We start from the raw sequence: 13,596 nt of genomic DNA on the forward strand, positions 1-13,596 counted from the left end.
TTGCGTAAATCGAGAGTTACCTGTATCACAATCTATGTCCAACGATTATTTCCAACTCACTGAACATTTAACACTCAATTTATCTTCGAGTCTCAAACACCAATTCACAGCCATGATCGGCTATGTTACGAATTCTCTCAATTTCAGTCTGAAAAACTACAAAACACTGGTCATTCGCCGAGTGGTTGATTTCAGGCTTCTTGTACTTCATATGATTTATGCATTTCTTCTCTGCCAAGGAGCACTCTTTTGATTTATGATCCCCAGCACATTTGAAATATTTTGGGGCTTCTCCATTGTTCTTGGCAGTACAGTTGGCCTCAAGATGGCCGTATCTTTGACAATGATAACATATGATTGCATGGTATCTATCTCTCACATTATACACTCCCCATTCCAGTTTTATCTTGTCATGATGCTTGTGGATCAGCTCTCTAACAGTTGGGTCACATTTCAAAATATAGTGCACTGTGCCACCAGCAGCAGGCTTATTGAAAATCTTCTCAATTTTCCCCTCAACTCCAGGAACTGAGCGTAGGAACTCATTCCTGTTTAACAATGTCGCAATTATCTTATCCCAGTACAGTTTCTAGTACATATAGCTGATGAATAATACTATTTTTGGGTATCTGAAATAATTTATTAGGTATAGTTTGTGTAAAATTGCTCAGTGTTTTTTTTCAGGTCGAGGCTTTTTAGGAGGGAGCATGCCAAACATTCGTGGAAATTCTCTATTTATGAGGGTCCATGTTCCCTAACCCCCACAAAATAGGGGCGACAGGTGTAAAATAAAATAAAAATATCATCTATTAAAAAAGAGAAGGTAATGTAGAGACCTGTAAAATGTGGGAAGCATCCAAAACCCACTCAGCTGTAAGGGTACCTTTATCAGTAAAATGGCCAGAATATTTGCTCCCCATCTTGTTGGGTGTGGTTCTATTTCCAACCACAATAAATTTTATTCACCTTCCCACTCAAGTGTTGATAAGTTTCTCATGTGCTGCAGAGTAAGCAGAAGCTAGCATCAGACAATCTTCCTCATACAGGTTTCTCATTAAAATGGTGGGCAAATATGACATTAGGAATCATTAGTTGATATCACTTTAATGTTTGTGGACGGAATTTTTGCTAAAATCTTATTTCAATTATGTATCAAAATAATGTGTAACACAGTACATTTAATCATGATTATGATTGTGGTTACTTCTTCAGCAATTGCTCTTAAATACTACTTTCATTTACTGTATTTGTAATCATAATCTAAAGTTTGCAAAGTATCATATTTGCTGGCATCAAATATGCAATTTTTTTTTCAAAACAAGACTTGAAAAATTATCATGTGTCTTGGACTCCATATGTTGCATCACTAGTAGGCCTAACCTAATAGGAAGAGCACAGGTAAGATAGGAGTCATTGTTACTGTTGAAGGGCTGTGAAGATCTGGTAAACAACGAGGATACACTTACAGCAGCCATTGTTATTGTCTTAATGTTTGTCTTGGTCTTGATGTGGGAGTTGCCAACTCCATGGTATCATTTGTTCATATTGTGATGTTGGTTTGTTATGTTCATGTGATAATGAAAAAAGCTGCCGTAAAACTGGTAATACACACAGTATATTTCAATGGTATTATGAGGTTTAACCACATACTTCCTCTACAAGTCTTAGCCAGTCAAATGCCAGTCAAACAAAAACTCATCATTAGTAAATAAACTACCAGGGTGAGCTGGTCACCTTCCATATGGTGCTGCTGTTATGGTATGGTATACGTGTGTATTGTATGGTATATATGCCACAATATGGTGCTGGTCCACTGGTATATGACAGATATGTACTGCAAGTCAGGAAACGAACAACAAAACATCTTTGAGTAATTGGTAAAGGTCAGGATATTTTTTTTCAAAATAAAGCACTTGAAAATGGGGCACATCTTCAACACTGGTGTGTCTCTGATGCCAGCATACATAGTAATCGTAATAGTAATCGACCACTGTACCCCTATAGCTACTTCATGTCTGACTAAGAGTTCACTTACAGTTTTAGCGAGTGCCCCCATTGGCTCTGGGTACTGGTGGGTGAGAAGCGCCAGCAGGGCAGTGAAGGAACACAGGCCAGCCGTGAACACAATGAAGAATGGTAGCTCCTTCTTGGGATACACAGACACCTCATGGAAGGCTGGAAAGGTTAATAACATCTTGAAAAAAATTCTGACTGCTTTTACTACTTGATGCAAGATTAACCCTTAAACACCAATCCTGGGTGTGACACACCCAAGCCTAGTAATATCATGCCATTTTCAAATGTTAGAAGGCAATGAGAGATCCACACATCACTGTATCTTCAATCTACCCCAACCATTTTAGATGTAAGCCATGACACCCCGCACCCTGCCTTAGTTTGGGTTATAGACCTCTCTTTGGGTGAGGCACCCACAGAGTTAGTGATAGTGTGTGATGGAAATCTGGGTGTGTGGCACCCAAGGTTGATTCTTGTGTAAATTGATATATGTGTTGTGTGCCATACAATTACTGAGTGATTTTTTTTTCTTTTGTTTTCTGATTGATTACAATTAGAAACATTAAGAGTGTGCCTATGCTTGCAATCATAGGAAATATCACTATCTGAATAGGAAGTGCAGTAAAACCCCTAGCTAGCATCCAGCAACCGCGGGGATTTACTGGGACAAGATAAGAAGAAATTATGGATACTTGGGCAATATTTTGAAAGTTCCCCTTGTAATTTAATTCAACCAACCAGTTTTGTCACATAAATATCCACAAACAATGGGAGAGTATGAGATGAACTAAAGGTGATATCTGGTATGCAAGAATGACCCCAAATCCTTGAGACTGTCTTGTACCTCCCTCCCGTGACCTGCCAAAGTGCTCTTTCTTGCTCATATGATGGGATGAACCAACACTATATCTCATTTTTTCATTCAAGGACAACACGTATTAATTTTGTTACAGTTACGAGATCTACGGTTTATAAGAAACATTTTCCTACCTACTTAGCGGCATTGCATTCGACAGACATCCTTAATGTGTCCTTTTTCTCTAGAAAATATTGACATTGGCATTGTTTCACTTTCTTGTTTCTTATGATGATGATGATGATGATGATGTATTTTCGTACTGGAGAGTACTGTACATACTTTCTTATGCTTTAAACTGGTCTGTGGTGCAGCAGTAAAACAATAGAAACCTTGTGAACTCCAACTCCTCCCACCTGGCAGGGTTACTCATATGAAGCTCAGGAAATGGTCATTGCCACAGAAGAAGTGACTGGGTACAGCATACTCTGCCTCCAATCAGCTGATTCACTTATGCTGTGACCCAACTCTCTCTCTCTCTCTCTCTCTCTCAGGGCACCACCAAGGCATGTGTAATAAAATGGAGGACCTTGTAGACTCTCATCTATCTGCAGTAACCTATAACATCACTTTGTAGACTCTTAACTATCTGCAGTCAGTGGCAGATCCAGGGGGGTGGGGGTGGGGTGGGGCACCATGATTATTAAAAAGCATAAATGAATGATTATCTACTAATTCACATTAACATAAAAATTATGTTTAAAGCTAAAAAGAAAAAAACAAACGTGAAATATTCCCCCAGAACAAGTATTTACACCACAGTTTATTCACGCTCTACGGATTTCGCCTCGCTGACTTGTCTGGTACACGTATCAGACGGGTACTGGACAAGGAGGAGAGAGAGGCTCAGAGAGCTGCAGCTGGTCGCTATTGATGTACAACGACTTCCTCTTAATAAATGATCCAGTTCTGGGCCTGGAGGCTTTACATGATTATGTCACTGAATTCAGAATGTGGAGATCACGTTGGTCTTCTGTACCTATAAGTTCCTTGCCAAATGCTGTACTAGATACATATGAGCAGTGCTCACAAAATTATCCTGTTACAAAGAAATTATTACTTATTTATGTCACTCTGCCCATTTCATCTGCTACAGCTGAACAAAGTTCAGACGGTCGACTATGGTTCCTTCTAAAAACAAGTAGCTTAATACAGTCGTCCCTCAAATAGTATGGTTTCGATTTTATACGGATTGTCATGGAAGAATTTTTTTTAGGATTTTTAAATTTCCCGCTCGTCGCACCAAGTAGCCATGGCGTGTGGCAACACTGTTCTACCAAAACACCTGCTGAAAGCACCCCAAAGCTTTTGAGATAGGTGTTCACCTTGCAGAAGAATTCAGATTTAGGAGAAGTTACGTTTTGGGATGAGTTACGTTGCCGTAGGGAGAGCATACCACGTGAATGAGAGCAGTGTTCGCTGTATCTGTGATCTTGATCTTGGTCTTGATGTCACAGGTGGCCAGGGATTTCTCCCTTGGTCTTGGTTCGGGAGGTAGTTGTCCCTTTCGGTCCCAACTACAGCCTTTGAAATGGCTCACTCCCTCAGGGCCAACACCCTGAAAATCATAGTGTAAAAGAAATTCTTCCCACAGTAACTGCCAGTGCTCCAAGAGTGCTGCAAGAGTGGAGATAAAGGCCGTCCTTTTACAAAGCCTCGTCATTGCTTTGGTAATGGCGTCTCACTCGCAGCAAAATAACGTACGCTGATCTTCCTGGCGACGTTTAACATGCATTACTAACTGTCCTGGCTGATGAACTCCTTACAACAGAAGATGAAAAGGAAGCTGCAGTGGTTATGGTGGCATAGAGGTGAAATGCAATGGAAAGACTTATATGTGTTTGTTTGGGCCGCCATATTTGCTGATGACGTCATCACAGCACGAAGGCGCTCCACCTCTCAAAGCCAGGAGCTAGCAGACATGCTGAGTTGGCAACTCATGCACACCCACTTTTTCACACACTACGTATGGGGAAAAGGTATTATTTCAGATTAAGACCCAACTCACAGCCATGAATGCCTTGGCGCTCTATGAAGGGTTCAGTGTCCATACAACACACTGCCGTATTGCTTTGCCGTCGCAAATCACTCGTTCTTGTGATATAAAAAAAAATTTGTCGTTAATATTTACGTCAGTGGCGCCCGCCCGCGCCCAACATGGTGGTGGTGGTAGGAGGGACTATGGGGTTGCCAGATGCTTCAATAAGAGAAATCCTCACACCACATCATGATAATATATAATGATATATACATAATATATCATACAATATTGAGGACAATATTCACAAAAATGTAGCCTCCTCTGGTGGCAGCGGCCCAGCCAGTGTTGCGAGAAATACCTCCTCGCAGAAATGTCGCATATACATGGGGGGGGTCCAGGGGGTATCAAAAGAAAGCAAATTAAATGCATTATTCATAAATGGGAAGAAATATGTTTGAATACAAAAAAAAAAAAAAAAAAAAAAAAAAAAAAAAAGTATAATAAGGCGCTTAATATAGGTTGATTTATATGGTGAAATGATTATATAAAAAGGATAACTTTTTTATATAGATATCTTAAAATGGTTTTAATACAAGATAGTCAGCATATTGAAGTGCTCATATATGAATGTTTATGCAGATATATTAATTTTTGTGGCATCAGGAAGGTTTTTCGTCACGGCAAGTGAAATGAGTCAGATTCGGCAAATGTTCATCGCGAATTCTGGTCGAGCTCGAGCGAAAGCTACTGAAGCTAGGAAGGCGTGCTTGGTGGCTGATGAAAGCTCTTTTAATACAGATTAATAATCAGAAAAGAAATATTGAAAAACATTAAATAAATATAAAGATTATAAGCAAAAAACTAAGACGTGTCCAAATCGCGGCAAAAGGGCCGAAAATTAGGCTATTTTGTGACGGCTTGACGACGAAATTAGAATCAAGCTATCAAAACATCCTTCGAGGTGGTCAAAATACATTGCCAGGAGGGGCTGCATGCAAAATTACAGCTTTCCAGAGGCAATAGCAATGCCACACGACAAAAATGGCAAAATGCCTGGAGTTTGTAAAAATCACCCTCGATAGGGTTTTCATTTCGAGCTCTAGCGACGAAACTACTGGGAGTAGGGAAACGTTATGCACCATTTTGGAAAGCACATTGGCAGGGCTAAATCATTTATTAAATAGGTTTTTTAAAATTCTCAAAAAATGAGTAGGTTTCAAGGTTGGGATCTCAAAAATACGTTTTTTTAAACTTTTTTTGGGGGGGAAATTTATTCGATTTTCGACCTTTTCGAGTCGGTTTTCGAGCCCAGTCTTTCATTATATAATATAGCCCTTGCATTTTGCTATCAATTGATATCAATAACTTTTCTGTAGCCCCAGAAATAAGGGAGTTATGGCGATTCGCACCAGAGTGGTTGATTTTTCAAAATTTGCGGCTTAATGACAAGGGCGCCGCAAAATCAAAAGAGAAGGACGTCCATTACTCGAGATGTCTCTGCATATATACATTCAATAGTGCTACAATGGTGTAGTGGCTAGTATACCTAGCTATGAATCTGCAGCCTCAGGTTTAATTGTGACCTAGATAGTTGTTGCTCACCCCACCCAGTTGTTCATCCTCCCTTTCATACTGGTCAATCAATGGGTAACTGGGGACACCTAGGATAGGTAACCTGTGGTAACCTGGATGTTACACTTGTCCTGTGTCTTGGGGTAATGGGTTTTTACCATCCAAGGGGTCAAGGGCCAAGGTGGCGGAGATGAATTCCAATGCAAAATATAACTATAGAATATGACCCCAGCTTAACCTTTACAATCAATATAGCTTAATCAACAACAAATATAGTTTACAAAAAAATAAGAGCCACTTAGCCACTCACAAGGCAAGAGTTCCCTGTCAGCACACTCTGTACAGGTGGGATAGGGGTAGAAGAGGTGACCCTTCTCCAGTGGATATGGAATAATTCGGAACGTTCCTTCCCATGTGCAGTGAAGGAGGTTTAGTGCACCTTCCACCTGTAAAGAAAACATTTCCTCTGAGTTTTACTTCTGAGTTAGAAAAGACAAATAACATATGTACTTTTTGTTTTATGCAAGTTTAAAATTTGGGTTAACGCATTGTTAAAAAGACAGTATTTTGTTTAAATTACATAATTTCCATAGAATAACAGTTTCATCCAAATCAAAATTTGTGGCAGATGTTTAGCCCCAGAGTGGCCACCACATCAGACACACAGGCTGTGTTCAGTGGATCTGTTAGCTGTACAACTCCACACAGGTGGGAGGGTGAGCCACAATGGACAGTGGATCAGTGATATGCAACAAAAATGGTTACCCGCAAAAAACAGCTCTCTCACAATATTCCTTAAGCAGCTCTTACAGGCAACCCTTTACTGGAAACAGCATAGTTGAATTAAATATTCATAGAGGGTAAGAAGATGCAGCAGAGGGGACAATGGCCACATTCATATAACTATGATGTGTCCTTTACAAACACTGCCTCCCCCCTGCCTGCACAACCTCATCATCATCATCATTTCATCAACGCCTGCTCCTAGGAGCTCCCACCACGGGATGGCCACGGCAGAAGAGCTTCCATCTTTCTCTATCCAGAATCTATGCCCAACCTCCTGTGCAACAATTTGGTGTGGCATTTGGGTAACATCGCCATCTTGGCATAATTTGTTAACTCTGTTGCATACCGCTGCATAACATTGCATGGCTAATGGGTCAAATGAACACTGGGCAGGTGTTTTCCAGCACTGCCAGCAGTGTTTGGGTGACTTGAGGCTACTTTTATTGATGAGGAAACACTACTGAGGATTTGGCAATCCTGATCTGTACCATGTTTACATAACACAAAATTCAGATTCTGCAAACTCACCAGGAACAAAATATACATTTAAGTTGAGAGGTAGCCTCCCTGTACACATAATACATATGCAATAGTATTTGTAGCTGCAAGTAAATTACACAAACCTTGTTGATCATAAAGCTTTGGAAGCTTTTGAGAAGCCCTTTATTTATCTAATAAGAAATCTCACTCAACATATCCACAATATGAAACTGGATGAAGAAAACTGGCAAACTGTAATCATGCTCACCCTCTTCCAATGTGGGAGGTGAAAGAATGCATAAGCGATGGCCTCTGAATCACCACGCTTAAGGATATGTTCTGGTGGTAGGATGAGAGGCTTCATCTCTAGCAGGTACTGAGAATAGAAAATAAATAAAAATTAATAAAACATATGAAGATCATATATCCATACTCAATACATATTTCATAAATGAATTCTACAACACACCTCTTGTGCATCATCCCTTTCTTATCCTGAATAACTGTTCTCCAGCTCCCCTGAGAGTCTACCTCACTTTCCAAGTATGTCATTTTGGCAACAATATCATCATTTATACATAATAAATAAGTAAAAGAAATACTAAATCCATATGTCAGAAATTAATGTATATAAAATTATCTCACATTAAATCATATATGTCATTAGGGAGCAATAATTCACTATTTGGGGAAATAGCACATCAGATAGTTGAATAAGTAAGATTATTATAATTAAAGTAAATTTACGACAGTAAATCTTAAACAGGAAAAACTTTTACACCAGAAACCCTCACTGACGTGGCAGTAAATGACGTCACGTGTCAAAGCACCGAAGCTCCACCATAACTGACATCATGTACACAGAGGAACAAAACCTCTCTCTCTGATATTGGACAGCGGCCAGTCAACATTCTGCTCCCTGAGTTAATTTACCATCTTGACTTTCCACACCCTTTATGGTTAATAATTGGATTGTACATATGTATATAAGTTCCAGTATAATGCTCAGTGTAGCAAAGTCCATACACTGTCCATGGCCCACAAGCATCTGCAGGGGACTCGGTCAGCTGACTCGTCTATCTCCACGATGCTTCATTCACTCCCGAATAAGCAGAGCTAAGTACACTAACCATTTTCCCATGTGGGTTTCAGGAGATTAATATATCACTGAATTCCCTGACTTTATTACAGATCCATAGTATTTAAGAAAATATTCCTTGTATCGCTCTCCGCGCTGGTTCTCCAACATCTGGACCTCATGAGTAATAGTTATTTAGTGGTGGTGGGGCAAGGGAGTGTTTATCTAAAATTGAAGCATGCCATCACTTACGATATCCAACCAATTCATAATTATCGTTGTGAAACCATTCATTTTTCAGAACATAATTCTTGGCCCTTACATAATTGTTTTTCAGAACTAGCAAAATACTGTGCAGCAGCACTGTAATGGCCCAAGATGCAGACGAGATAAAGAAGCCAAAGGTATTAAGCCATGGAGCATATTTTGGCTTGATGCTAATGCCACTTATATCTAGGGGGCCTTGCTTCAAATCCCAGTTGGACTGTTGGACCATTCACACCCACTGAATTGTAGTTACCAATTGTTGTCCTTGGGAAAAAGGCTAAGATCAATTAATTGTAGCACAAGATTTTTGAAGTCTTTTGTACCATCAAGTATATGAATAATAAATGAATCAAAATTACTGTAGTGAATATCACGATGGTGACTGTAGGACTTGTATACTTCATAAACTTTTTTAGCATGCTTTTACCTATTTATGAATGCATCCTATCTCTGTATGGAAAATGCACAAAGCAAATTTTTATGTAATCTACATGAACAATATATGTATACATTTTTTTTTTACAGTGGAGGAAACAGTTCAAGGGCATAAAAAGGAAACAATAATGAAAAAAAAAGCCTGCTACTCACTGCTCCAACAAAAGAGTCAAGAGGAGTGGCCAAGAGATAGGTCAATTTCGGGAGGAGAGGCATCCTGATACCCTCCTCTTGAAAGAGTTCAAGTTGTAGGTAGGAGGAAATACAGATGAAGGAAGATTGTTTCAGAGTTTACCAGCATGAGGGTGAAAGAGTGAAAATGCTGGTTAACTCGTGCATAAGGGATTTGGACAGTAAAGGGATGAGCTTGAGTAGAAAGTCGAGTGCAGCGGGGCCACAGGAGGGGGGAGGCATGCAGTTAGCAAGTTCAGAAGAGCAGTCAGCATGAAAATATCAATAGAAGATAGAAAGAGAGGCAACATGGCAGCGGAATTTAAGAGGTAGAAGACTATCAGCATGAGGAGGAGAGCTGATGAGACGAAGAGCCTTAGACTCCAATCTGTCCAACAGAGCTGTGTGAGTGGAGCCCCCCCACACGTGAGATGTATACTCCATACGAGGGCAGACAAGGCCCCTGTAAATGGATAGCAACTGTGCGGGGGAGAAGAACTGGTGGAGACGATACAGAACACCCAACCTCGAGGAAGCTCATTTAGTAAGAGAGGAGATGTGAAGTTTCCAGTTAAGATTTTGAGTTAAGGATAGACCAAGGACGTTTACAGTACCCTTTCGAGTTTCGCGCAATCTGAGTTTTGCGATCCACCAGTTTCGCGGTTAATCCTAAATTCTTACCATCCCAACTTTCGCACATTATCACCCCGAGTTTCACGCTGCTTTGACACGTACGGGTCACGTCTACTTACCATCGGCATCACGCACGCTACCTTTAAAGGTAGTATCACACTGAACGTTTTCCTCCAAACATTTTGGCTATGTAGAGAGAGAGAGAGAGAGAGAGAGAGAGAGAGAGAACGGGAAGAGAGAACAGGTCGTTTTGAAGCCACAGTTGAAGGCGGCTGCCTTACGATTGGCTGACAGTTCTGAAAACACGCTTGTGATTCACTGGGAGTCTGATGACGTCATTGCCGACACTCCCCCTATCAGCGGCTTCACTGCCTTAAGGCGGTGTCACAATGGCCATTTTCGTCCAACCGTTGGGGCTACGGGCAACGCCCGTACGCCCAACCGGGAGCGAGTTCACGGTTATCCGTAAGCTGGTGTCACACAGAGCTTTTTCTTTCCGCCGCGTTGGCGCCAGCTAGGGCAACCTGCAACTCCAACTTTTCCTGGTGTGCGTCACACACGGCCAAGGTCGGTTACCCATACCCATATCCACAACATAAACAAAGCACTTGTCCTGTATCAACATGGCGTCGTAAGCTAAAGTAAGGGCTGTTGTGGCTGGTGTTGCCATTACCCAAGTTGTGGACTTGTTGCTGCAGTTAAATGGAAGGAAGAAACAGTTGTGGGTGTGGCATGCCTGTGGTTCCTCCATGCCAGTTCTCATTGTCACCACTGCGCATGCGCGGCCAACCCACCCATCTTGACTCAACCACATGGATCGAATAACAACACACACACACACACACACACTCGCACGCACACACCAGACTCATTAGGAACCATTGCAGATGTTTCTGACAAACAGAAACGACTTCATCATTTCTTGAAATGTGTTAGAACATATTTGGTGAGTGGCTCACATGAACCAAACCTAGCTCTTGGCAAGAAGAGAGCAGTCGTCTTTAACACTGCTCTCATCTTGCCATTGGGTATGTTTGGTTTGTATGAACCACTCACCAAATAAGTTCTAACACACTCTAGGAAATGGCAAAGCCATTTTTGTCTGTGAGAAACATCTGCCATGGTTCATGATGAGTCTGGTGTGTGCGTGCGTGAGTGTGTGTGTGTCTTTGTTGTTACTCCATCCACATGTTTATGTGGTCGGAGTCCAGATGGGTGGGTTGGCCGCTCACGCGCAATGGTGACAATAAGAACTGGCATGGAGGAACCACAGGCACGCCACACCCACAACAGCTTCTTCCTTCCATTTAACTGCAGCAACAAGACCATAACTTGGGTAATGGCAGCATAAGCTGCGACAGCCCTTAATTACTTTAGCAGATAACGCCATGTCGATACAGGGCAAGTGCTTTGTTTACGTTGTGGATGTGGATACGGGCAACTGACCTTGGCCGTGTGTGACACACACCCGGAAAAGTTGGATTTGCTGGTTGCCCAAGTTGCCGTCAACACCAGGTTACGGACAACCAACAACTTGCACCCGGATGGGCGTACGGGCATTGCCAGTAGCCACAACGGTTAGAGGAAAACGGCCAGTGTGGCACTGCCCCAAGGTAGCGAGGCCGCTGACCGGGTGAGCGCCGGCGATGACGCCATCGGACTAGCTCCCAGCGAATCACAAACGTGTTTTCAGAGCTCAGCCAATCATAAGGCTTCATCTGTGGCTTTAAAACGACCCGTTCTCTCTTCCTGTTTTCTTCCTTTTTCCAAGGTACGTATTTTGAGATAACAAGGGAGTAAAGGAGGAAAAAAAGTGAGCTCCAGGGGCAGCATGACCAATTATAATGGCGCCACTATAAACTGTTGCCTGCGCCATGACAGGCTCGAGGCCGAACATCAGGCCCAGATGGATAATCTACCAGTGCCAGAGCCAACATATAAAAAAAAAAAAAAAAAATAAAAAAATATAAAAATATAAAAAAATCTCCACGGGTCGGAACAGATAAGTGCTTTTTCAGTGTTTTCAATACCTCAAGTTTAGCGATCCTCAAGTTTAGCTTCGGAACGAAGCAAGCGCAAAACTCGAGAGGGTACTGTAGTGTTGAAGACGGTGTCAGCTGAGTTTTGTTGAAGAATAGGGGATAGTTGTTTGAAAGATTGTATTGAGTTGATGGGTGGAGAAATTGAGTTTTTGAGGCATTGAAGGACACAAGGTTCCTTTTACCGCAATTGGAAATAATAGCGAGGTCTGAGGTTAAGCATTCTGCATCCTCCAGTCTGAAGTCATGTAATTCCTGTTGAAAGGGTCTATTAAAAGAAGTTGAATAATGCAGAGTGGAGTCGTCAGCGTATGAGTGGATAGGACAGAGACCTGTGGAACACCACTGTTGATAGGTTTAGGGAAAGAACAGTGACCGTCTACCACAGCAGAGATAGAATGGTCAGAAAGGAAACTGGAGATAAAGGAACAGAGAGAGGGATAGAATCTGAAAAAGGGCAGTTTAAAAAGCAATGAGTTGTGCCAGACTCTATCGAAAGCTTTCGATATGTCTAGCACAACTGAGAAAGTTTCACCGAAACGGCTAAGAGAGGATGACCAAGGGTCAGTTAGGAGAGTAAGAAGATCACCAGTAGAATGCCCCTTGCGGAATCCATACTGGTGATCAGATAGGTCAGAAGTGGAAAGGTGCTTTTGAATCTTCAGGTTAAGGATTGATTCAAAAGTTTTAGACAGACAGGAAAGTAAAGCTATAGGGTGGTAGTTTGAGGGATTGGAACGGTCACCCTTCTTAGGCACAGACTGTATGAAGGCGTACTTCCAGCAAGAAGGAAAGGTAGCTGTTGATAGGCAGAGGCGAAAGAGTTTGACCAGGCAGGGTGTCAGCACGGAAGTACAGTTTTTAAGGACAATAGGAGGCACTCCATCAGGCCCATAAGCCTTCTGAGAGTTGAGGCCAGAGAGGGCATAGAAAACATCATTCTTAAGAATCTTAATAACAGGCATAAAGGAGTCAGAGGGGGGATGAATAGGAGGAATATGCCCAGAATTGTCCAGAGTGGAGTTGTTACAGAAAGTTTGAGTGAAGAGTTCAGTCTTAGAGATAGATGAGATGGCGGTGCTGCCGTCAAGGTTAAGGAGAGGAGGGAAAGAAGAAGTGAAGTTGGAGGAGATATTTTTGGCTAGGTGCCAGAAGTCATGGGAAGAATTAGAAAAAACAAGGTTTTGACATTTGCTATGGATGAAAGAGGTTTAGGTAAGTCAAAGAATAGATTTGGCACAATGCCAGGCAGAAATGTAAAGATCATGGTTAGTTGGAGTTC

The 13,596-nt window shown here is 41.7% G+C and overlaps 1 protein-coding gene across 1 annotated transcript in view; it reads right to left on the reverse strand.

Moving 5' to 3' along the window:
- LOC127003808 (protein ST7 homolog) overlaps positions 1–13,596 on the reverse strand; it is a 53,907-nt gene that overhangs the window by 9,990 nt on the left and 30,321 nt on the right. The window contains exons 7-9 of the mRNA XM_050870862.1: positions 7,960–8,067; positions 6,736–6,871; positions 2,036–2,175 (exon numbers count right to left, since the gene is read on the reverse strand). Coding sequence (XP_050726819.1) covers positions 2,036–2,175; positions 6,736–6,871; positions 7,960–8,067 — 384 coding nt within the window. The remainder of the gene's footprint in view (positions 1–2,035; positions 2,176–6,735; positions 6,872–7,959; positions 8,068–13,596) is intronic.

Source organism: Eriocheir sinensis, chromosome 3, assembly GCF_024679095.1.
Source record: "Eriocheir sinensis breed Jianghai 21 chromosome 3, ASM2467909v1, whole genome shotgun sequence".
NCBI lineage: Eukaryota > Metazoa > Arthropoda > Malacostraca > Decapoda > Varunidae > Eriocheir > Eriocheir sinensis.